The sequence below is a fragment of the Zophobas morio genome, unplaced genomic scaffold (genome assembly GCF_036711695.1).
Source record: "Zophobas morio isolate AGI-343-1 ecotype UQ-CSIRO unplaced genomic scaffold, CSIRO_AGI_Zmor_V1 ptg000011l, whole genome shotgun sequence".
In the NCBI taxonomy this organism is placed as follows: Eukaryota; Metazoa; Arthropoda; class Insecta; order Coleoptera; family Tenebrionidae; genus Zophobas; species Zophobas morio.
Window position 1 is genome coordinate 6,747,522 of NW_026972116.1, and position 10,289 is coordinate 6,757,810.

Below are 10,289 nucleotides of genomic sequence, written 5' to 3' on the forward strand. Positions count from 1 at the left end.
AGATCCTGTTGGAATTTGGAGGTCCATTTTGCAACTGTAGTAGTGTGACCGATACGAAAACTAACAACTTCAGATCTCATTATCAACAGAATAATTAAAATGTTGTGTAGACCATTTGAAGAAAGATAACACCCACGAGGTTATTTTGTAAACTGAGGCAGTTTTCCAATGAGGCAATTCAGGAATCAATTTTAAATTATCTGCATGCAGTAAGTAATTTACCTCTAAATCAACAGTAAAATCAGGGGGCAAACAAAAAAGGATTTAAAAGTAAACCATGCAAGCATCCGTATATTACTCAAAAGATATATAAAATTTAAAACGTCTACCAAAAATCGGTCACTACGATGAAGATTCATTATCTCATAAAATCACCGAAAGACAGACGAAAACCTATTTCAATGTTTTAAACGTAGTGAAACGTCGAGCAAAGATAAATTAACGATTCATTAAGTGCGTTACCTTATAATACTTCTTTAGTTTACATTCGGGGAGTAAAAATAGTATGGAATGTAATGCTAAATCCTTTAATTAACACATAGCAATTAAAATAGTTCCACTGGACAGAAATAATAATTTTAACACAAACATTGTCTAATCAATTGTATCAATATCAGTAATGGATTTAATCGTAACATCGTAACACATAAATTGAAGATAAGATAGAGAAATTATCACAAGCGCGGTGGTATAAAGGTGTGGTAGGTAAATCAGTTGTGTATAGATTGTCATGATTTTGTTAATAATACTTTTTGTCTGTAAGTAGAATAAATACTATTTTTTTCTTGCATACGTTATTATCATGGTTGTGAATAGTATACAACTGAAAATACATATTTTGTGATGTAGATTGTTTCTCGAATGGCACTAACTGCCTAGACCTGGATCCTAGAATAATAGGAGGCACTGAAGTCAAAAACAGATCAGAATTTGCTTACCAGGTAAATTAACATTTAAGAGTAAAGGAAACGAAACATCGAAATATTCACTGATCCAATTATTTTTGTTTACATTTCAGGCTCTTCTTCTTTATAAAGACGTACCAATTTGCGGAGGAACGATAATAGATGAAAAACATGTAGTCACGGCAGCTCACTGCTGCTTGCCACAAAGCAACTTGCAAGTAAAGCCTTCCGAATTATCTATAGCTGTTGGCAATTCTTTGTTTAATGATAGAACTAATGTAAAAGAAGTAACTGCAATAATCACTCACGAGGAATATAGTCCGGATGAAATTATCAATGACATTGCTTTACTAAGAGTAATATAGTTCTTTTACGACCTTCATCGACTTAACATCTATTTTTGAATATAGATTTCAGGGGTTTTCGAAAATACGGAAAACGTCAGTTCAATAAGTTTAGCAAGCGGTAATGTCACCAGTGGTACTTTATGTAGGGTGTCCGGTTGGGGTACCACATCAGTTGTAAGATATATATGTTAACAATTTGCAGACATTTTTTTTAAAATAACGTAGTATGTTCAAGTGATGAGCTTAAAGTTACTGTATGCGGAGGTACCAGTTATTGATTGGAATATTTGCAATGATGCTTATACTCTTGCAAGTGCTCCTATTGGAAAAAATGTAATTTGCGCTGGAACTGTTGGAAAGGATTCGTGTTACGTATATTTTATTTTTATTTCTAATTTTGCAAAGTAATTTGAATCTATTTAACATTCCAGGGTGATTCTGGTGGTCCATTAGTATGTTCTGGTAAGCTTACAGGAATTGTATCTTATGGTATTGGATGTGCTCAACAAAATTATCCTGGAGTGTATACTGAGGTGGCGAAATATACAGAATGGATTGAAAGTTCTAAAGTTAAGTCATCTGCTGTCAAAAATAGCCTAGGGTTCTTTATAATTTGTACGTTGCTTATCAATATATGCAATGGCTTGTTATAAATTTTTAGAAATTTTTTTATGTTGAATACATGTTTTTCACTGGTTAAAAGAAAAGTTTAGAAGTCTGTGTTTCATTTTGTCAAGAGAAGTGTGTTTTTTATTTATTCATTTGTAACTACGCACATTGCCTTGTCTCACTGATACTGCGATTAAATATAAAATTACCGAACCAAAAATATTTCAAGATGTTCCTAAAACCTGTGTAAATGAAATGAACCTGCTTGGCAAAAATAAATTCCATGTTTGAATTTTTGGACTTTACGAAAATTGTGTAAGACTAGAATGTTAAGTAAAAAAAAAACTGATCTAATTGATTATTTAGACAAAATTTTCCCAACTTCTATAGCACAATCTATTCATAAAAAAATTATAAAATTTGATTCTGCAAATTGTTTTTTTTTACGATAATCGCTAAAAATGTAGAAACTACTTACGGAATAAATTTAGTAATTGCAAAACTAATGGTATTCGCCGAAAATGATGAAACAAGTCAGTCTGTATTTCTAATTACGCTCTTTGTAATTTTTGAGCTGTAATGATGACCAGTGTTATCACTGCATATTAAATACAATCATTATCAGAATATTCGGATCACCAACAAGAAATAAACTGTTTTTTCTTTAAATTTCAACAAAATTTTCAAGCATTTTGCTAACTAAATATATATATATAATGCACATCACAAAGGTACGTGTTAAAGCAGTGATAAAAAAACATGTAACATTAATAATAACAACATGCGTAAGTACATGATTCGATTTGAAATTCAAAAGCGATGTTAAATATCTGCGGAAAAAACAGATATAATGCAACATTATTAGTCAATTTATAGATTTGTTTGATCCTCATTTCCGTGAAATCGCAAGTAACAGATTGTGGGTTATTACGTAAAAAGGTGAGCAATTACTGGAAATAAAAATTTAACAATAATTAAATTTGCTGTATACAGGGTGTCTCAGAAATAAGTACATTAATTTTAACCGGTAACAGAACTCGTGAAACGGAACAACTTTTTTATCTAGCATTTTTTCGAAAACTCAAGTCGAATTTCGAATTTTCCCACCCATATATTCACGAGCCGTCTATGTTCACCTTAAATAATAACTTAAATAATAACAACACTACAACAATGAAGAAGGTACCCTAGCGATCGTTTTGACACTGACAATCATTTTTATGTCAATGTTTTTACTAAACGTTGTCTCTTTAAAATTTGTTTGGCACAGATTTCTAATTTATAAACGAAATGTGTTGAAATGGCTTTGTTTTCAAATGTGGAATGCACCGATATCGTTTTAACGTACGGTGAAGCTCGGGGAAACGGCACTCGCGCCCAACGAATTTTTTCAGAAAACCTCCCAAATCGTCGTCTGCCAAATGTGCGCAGTTTTAAGAACGTTGCAGCATTTTCGAGAGTACGGATCTTTTAAACCTGCACCTTAGGATCGGGGTAAGTTACGTAGTAATAGAATTGCTAATATTGAAGAGGCTGTTTTGAAGAGTGTCAAAGCTCGACCAGGCACTAGCACGTATCACTGTCTAGTGTGATGTATCGGAGAGTAGTATTTGGAGGATACTCAGAGAACAAATGTACCCCTTTCAGGACCAGAAAGTTCAGTTATTGAAACTATCAGACTTACCACGTAGGCAAAACTTTTGTGAGTGGGTTAATAGAAAAATAAACGAACAAGCAAATTTTGTATCTCTTATACCATCAACTGATGAGGTCGGTTACACGAGGGAAGATGTTCAACACCCACATTTGGGCCGATGAAATTCCGTACGCCATTAGGGAGCAGGATTTTCAATTTCTCTCTAAATGTTTGTCACATTAACAAGATTAGGAAAATACGTATCCTAGTAACTCTTTTTGTCCATAAATTATTAATTATAATAATTATTAGTGTCCATGGGTGACTGAGGATCCATGGGCGGGTAACCTTAATTGGGATATAACTTTAACAATTTTTAACTTGATAATTAAAAAGTTCTTGACAAAACTTTACTAAAAAAAGTTGTTGAGTTCAATGAGCTCTATAACTGATTAAAATTAATGTACTTATTTCTGAGACACCCTGTATATCCATGAAAACGTGAAAAAATCATGTCAAGTTTTCTATCAAATTTTGTCATATCTGCCCTTCTTTATCGTTTTCTCGGTCTTCTTCTCTTCCCTTTCTTCTGGTTGGCCCTAGTTTCTTCTTGACGGTTCCATCCTGTCGACAAGCCCAAGACATTGTTCTCTTAATCATTCTTCGATTCCATCTGCGTTTTTGTTCACTGTCAATGTTTTGCAGTCTTAGAATGCCATAGGTAGTAGAATTATTTTATGAAGGCTTAATTTGGTATTTCTTGGCGACTTCTTTGAACGCATTAAATGCTCTTTTTCAAATTCCATTTCCTCTTTTCCATGACTATTTGGAATCTAATAATACTTTGTTGCGTTCCGACCTTTCAATTCTTCTTCTGAAGTATTTCTAGACCCAGTTTCTTTCCTACTTCAACTTTCATGTTATCTCTTGTTTCATGTTCCTTGCAATCGGGATTATATTTGTCAAAGTCCAGTTTTAATGGCAACATTTTTCTGAAGGAATCATCTTATTTTGACTGTGCTTCTGGTATCTATTAAGGACGTCTTGATCAGTTGGATGAATTTTGATGGTATTTTTAAGTTGTTCGATGTTGCCACGAGAGCACTCCTCTTTATAGACTCATAAATTGCACTTGCGCTGGAACCTTAGGTATTCATAATCACATGTGATTAATAATCTCTGTCACAGTATCTAAACACTTGGTCAATCGTATTCCCCTTTTAAAATCAGCCTGATCCTCCCCCAGTTGTTTCTCTGTTGATGGTTCCAATCTTGTCTTAATTAGTGCAGCTAAGATTTTGTAAGCTACGGGGCAGTTTAAGGAATATTTTAAATGAGATTAAGGTAATCACGCATTTAATGAGGCGTTTAGCGACGTCTGATTGGCGTAAAATCGGTCACGTGGTATTTTAATGCCGCATTAAAAATTTAATTGGAATCAAATACTTATTTAATTGAGCTTCTGTAAATCAGTTCTTAACCAAGTAGTACCTATGCTCTACGTGAAAAATCATTTTATATTCAGTAAAATTAATATTATTTAGGTAAGATTTTTTTGGGTTTTCATTATCGTCAGTTCATCACGCTTAAAACCAGGTACCGATTATTCGGCTAATCTCGAAGACAGGTTTCCTTCTTCGTCAAACGAACATGTGAAGTTGTTCAAATGAATTTGTTTGAGAATTTTCTGCAATGGCATTACATAGTTCGTAGCGCTATCTGTCGATGAGAAGACCGTATTAGACAAAATGTATTGCTGCCAATACATAAAGTTTGTCATTTAGTAAATTGCAAGCTTTCTTCTTATACAAAGTTTCTACTGTCGTTTTTGGTAGCAGAGCGGCGATAGTAGAAATCCGTCTGTAATTCACAAACAATTTAAAAATTCCGTTATTTATAATAATTATAAATTATGTTTAACTGGGCTTCGGAATAACAAAATGTTTCTTTGCATACAATTTTTGTTATTAAAAAAAGTGTGTAAATCGTTTATTGGCGTTTCAGGATTTCTGGAGTCTTTTTATTTATTGTGTATAAACCTGCACAATTTTGTTTGTAACCGATTGTAGCTGTAATTATTTTAATTGAAGTCGACTCAAAATTATTTACAGTAAAAATCTGCCATCAGTATTGCAGTATGCACACCGTTATTTTATTTATTAATTAGAACACCAACTTAATGACATCTTGTTTCATTATATATTTACCATTTATTTAATAAAACGACGTTAATAAGAACAAACCATACACTTATTTAATCAGAGTAGATTTTAGTGTTATGATTGCGTTGAAGCAAGATGTAAAAATTTACATATATGTGTATAGACGAAAAGAAAGTCACAAACGACCCTGAACAGAAATAAAAAGTTTCAGTTTTCATTAATTAGGGTGACCCTGAAAAAAACCTAAAATTATGCACTAATTTGTACACATAAGTATATAGTTTATAACTCCAGTAAATATTTATTTACAAAGTGCATGGAAAAAAGTGACCAATCGTTCGATGGACCGTATTATACAATACTTCCCTTAGCTTACGCTAGGAACTAAAAATCAACTCTGCAAAAGTAGTGAATTTGATTGTGTTGTTTTTTACTGGTAACTTACATGTTTTCTGGATGTTTCATGACCTCTAGGGTACGAAAAAATAGGTCAGTCGTTTCCGCCTTTCTATCTGTCTTTCTGTCTGTCTGTCTGTCGTCTGTGTCAATTTTTATTAGACAGATAATTTTTGAAACATCGGACCGATTGTTCTTAAATTTTATATGTATTCGTATGTTAGAATAAATGGCGTGTAGATGGTGAAACATTACCCAAAATTTGTCTAATCATGACTAATCACTGTAGACAGCGGATTTCTGTCGGGCTACGTCACGATTATAGGTGGGGACGCGCTGCATCGCCGGGACTCAGTAGCGGGTGATAGGTAATCACTGAATTTAATTGTCACTTTATTCCATAAATACAATTAACGATTTATTAATCAAACGGCTAAGTAAATGAGAACTGGAATTAACAGCAGAGTGCAACGAAGCAGCGTTATTCTAATCTCAAATAAACGAAGTGCAGCCGGTAAATGCAATGAATTCCCATCCCGTACGAGCCGTACCGAGTTTGGCCTTGTCTAGCCCGACAGAAATCCGCTCTCTACTAATCAGTAATCACTCTATCATCTAACAGTGGGCTGACACCAATTTCAATTATTTATTTATTTATTTATTTATTTATTTATTTATTTATTTATTTATTTATTTATTTATTTATTTATTTATTTATTTATTTATTTATTTATTTATTTATTTATTTATTTATTTATTTATTTATTTATTTATTTTTGATTTATTTTAAAGGATAATAAGGTAGAGGATAAGCCCTATTGTGCCCATTGTATATATATTGCAAAACTATTATAATTTTTCAATAATGTGAATTACCAAAAACAAGCCGATGGTAACGTTAAACATTTTCATACATAGATGAGGCAAAAATATGGTCGGACGCCACTTTGAAGCCAATTGTGGTAGTGTAGAGAACCACCTCAGACGAGAGCGAATTCCATTTTTTTGCTATCCTGTTAGTGAGAAAGAACTGCGGAATCGTAAATGCCACTTAAATTTTATAAAACAAGATACTCCTACACCTGTGTTTTATGAATGCCCGTTGCGTTTTTACCCTTGACATCTAGATTATTTGGAAAAAAAATCAAAATTGTATAACAACCTTTTGCAGTTTCACTTTAAAATTTCAAAACTGAATGTTGTGAAATCCTGCAAACGTTTATGGTTATCGTAACATGGTAAATTTATTAATTAAAATGTATCCGTTTATGACTTACCAAAAATCGTTGACGTCAGTATACAATTTTGCCGAATTTTATAGAATAACATTGTCCTGCATGTGTTATTTATGAATCCGTGTGGAGTTTTTACCATAGAAATCTAAATTTTTGGAAACGTCGGATCGGAAACATGGTAAATCATTAATAAAAATTTTTTCGTTTATGTTTCCCCTCCTCAAAATGATGGCGTAATCTTACATTTTTGCCCAATAAATGTTCTTCAAAATTGTAAGAGTTTACGTTAGACATCTAGTTTTTTGGGAAAAAAGACTGAGTATTTTTAATTAATTAGTCCTCTCCTTTGTTTGAGAAGTCAAAATTTAATTTTCTTTTAACGCAAATGCATGATGCTTGTTATCTGAACTTGCTAATAGTCGAATCCTTTCGAAGTATAAACGTAAATAGTCAAAGTTCAGTTTTTTTCCACAGTAATTATAGTATTAATTTTTGTCTAAAAAGGCGACATTTTGTGATTTTGGGATAACGGTTCCAGAGAGCAGCCAACATTGCTGGTATAGAAAAAAGTGGCCTTTGCAACTTTTTAATAAGTCCGATTTCTCGTTATGTTTTTTAGGCTGTTTTTACTACTTCACTGTTTTCCCACCTATTTTCATTTTTCTCATTTTTTAAAACCACGCTTGATAAATGAACTTGCTAGTATTGACTAAGACAAGTCAATTCAAAATTTGGATCAATTAGTACTATCAATTAATGACTTTATTATTGGAAGATAAAAAATATATTACCAGGGATTACTGGTGTTAAGCGAAAATGATAACAGACTAATGTTTAATATGTCTATAAAACGTAGTTTTGTGAAAGTTTAAACTGAGATTATAGAAAACAACTTAAAAATTAATGGCTTACTGAATTATGAGTGAAGCTTAATCTTAAGAATAGTATTTTTGGAATATGATCACATGGTCTGCTACTAGCATGATTAAGTTGAGAACAGCTCAACAATGACTTTATAAAACGCGCCTTAAGTTATAAGGCAAACCTGAGAAAAACTGTCGCCATAATACGATTGTGAACTAAGTGAAGTTTACAGAAAAAAATATTTTCTCCATAAAAGAACTAAAACATAAATGAGACTATAATAAAAATAAAGATAAGATAAAAAATATTTATGCAGACGGATTCATCCAGAATTGATTACTACCATACTGACGGTCATAATGTTACGACCAATTTTGATCTTGAGTTGTAAGTATGCAAAGTATGTGTTTTTTTTCTACATTTCAGCTTTTCTAGGTATATTGTTTAGTAATGGAGCGGGACTTAGTACAACGAAAGGTCCAAGAATTATTGGTGGAACAGAAGTGACAGACAGATCTCAGTTTGCTTATCAGGTAAGTTTATGTTATGGTTGGATTGGAATACCTAAGTATGACTATAATATCCTTGGCGACATAAGATTGCATGTGTTGTAGGTCGTACTTTTCGTGGAAAATCTTCCTTCTTGTGGTGGTTCTATAATAAGCACTTTTCACGTTTTGACTGCTGCACATTGTTGTCTCCGTCCTGGAGGGGTTCAAATACCACCCTCCGATATCTTTGTTGCTGTTGGAAATATAGATTTATATGATCGCACAATACGACGAGATGTATACGATACTTATGTACACGAGGAGTTTAATGAAACGACATTTATTAACGACATAGCTGTGTTAAGCGTAGGTATTGCACATACCTTATTTAGGCTTATTAGTATAAGTACTGGCAGTCATTGTCTTAAATTATTATTAGACACTTATAAAGAACCAGTTCTGTTCGAGGAGATTGTATAATAAAAACCAATTGTAGATACTCGGTGGTTTTGCAGCTTGGACTGATACCGTGCGACTAATTAATTTAAAAACAGATGAAACACTTTTTGGAAACTGTGTTGTATCTGGATGGGGAACAACGTCTCCTGTGGGTATTTTTGTTTTATTTTTTTGTCACAATTACCATACCCTTTCGTTTTTAGGGAGGAAGTGCAATGAACTATAAACTTATGTACGTAGAAGTGCCTATAGTCAATTGGAATACTTGCAACGAATCATATTTCCTTGCAACAGGCATTCCCATAGGTGATAAAAATATTTGTGCGGGGATCGTTGGGAAAGATGCGTGTCAGGTATTCTTTTTTACACTTCATTTGGGAATATCTAATTGGCTTTAAATTAAAAAAGGGGGATTCTGGAGGTCCACTTGTTTGCGAGAGAAAGTTAGCAGGAATAGTATCTTCTGGTATTGGTTGTGCTCAAGAAAACTTTCCTGGAATGTATACCGAAGTAGCTAAATATGGCGACTGGATACAGAATATCATGACGCTTCCTACCATAAATACTACAACTACCACCACCACTACTACCACTACCAACCCAAACCCACCAACCCTACCACCGAATACTACACCCTCATCTGCTGTAAAAATTCAGACTTTATCTATGTTGGCTTTGTCAATGTTAACACTAGCTACTAGAATTTTTATACAAAATTTAAATTAGTTATAATTTTGAATTAGTATCTATAGATGTGGAAGTAACTGTAATCAAAATTAGAGTAAATATGTTATACTTATTATCTGTGTCATAAAATATTTCCACACAGTTCAGTGTAAGTAGCAGGGGCGGCTTGTCCTATGAGGGAGATGAGGCAGTGTCTCACCAATCAATTTTACGCCTTATTAGGATTTTTAATATTTTTTACCGACACATTTCGCCCAATAATTTGTCTTTTTTCTAAAATTTTAAAAACAAATATGGAAAATTATTTTCTTATTTTTATCTCGGTAGGTACTCGTTGCTCCCTTAATTAAACAGCGCGCTTCAATACTCCACACAACATGTATGTGTGACGCGAATGAGGCAGACTCGAACCTTGCCTCTACAGCAGATCCAGAAATGATGTCGTTAATAGGCAAGCAACCTGCAATACACTCATAAGCGGTATGAGTTGACAAAAGA

The 10,289-nt window shown here is 33.1% G+C and overlaps 1 protein-coding gene and 1 long non-coding RNA gene across 2 annotated transcripts; both read left to right on the forward strand.

The window, feature by feature from the left end:
* The first annotated feature begins 676 nt into the window (after nt 1-676).
* LOC135127314 (transmembrane protease serine 9-like) lies at nt 677-9,903 on the forward strand. The gene is made up of 12 exons (XM_064053757.1): nt 677-758; nt 850-941; nt 1,019-1,261; nt 1,316-1,426; nt 1,478-1,624; nt 1,684-1,902; nt 8,451-8,541; nt 8,590-8,687; nt 8,769-9,011; nt 9,142-9,252; nt 9,308-9,457; nt 9,513-9,903. Exons 1-12 carry the CDS (start codon nt 731-733, stop codon nt 9,828-9,830), a joined length of 1,851 nt encoding a protein of 616 aa, XP_063909827.1. The 5' UTR covers nt 677-730; the 3' UTR covers nt 9,831-9,903.
* On the forward strand, nt 2,583-3,600 carry LOC135126735 (uncharacterized). Its single transcript, XR_010280126.1, has 2 exons — nt 2,583-3,355; nt 3,406-3,600. It is a non-coding gene; the product is annotated as an uncharacterized LOC135126735 (long non-coding RNA).
* Nucleotides 9,904-10,289: the final 386 nt, after the last annotated feature.

What these genes read in the sequence shown, in the direction of transcription:
- LOC135127314 (XM_064053757.1), top strand. Translation starts at nt 731, where the DNA reads ATGATTTTGTTAATAATACTTTTTGTCT. An exon ending in GTTAATAATACTTTTTGTCT is followed by an intron (nt 759 to 849) that starts GTAAGTAGAATA and finishes TTTGTGATGTAG; the next exon opens with ATTGTTTCTCGAATGGCACT. An exon ending in ACCAATTTTGATCTTGAGTT is followed by an intron (nt 8,542 to 8,589) that starts GTAAGTATGCAA and finishes CAGCTTTTCTAG; the next exon opens with GTATATTGTTTAGTAATGGA.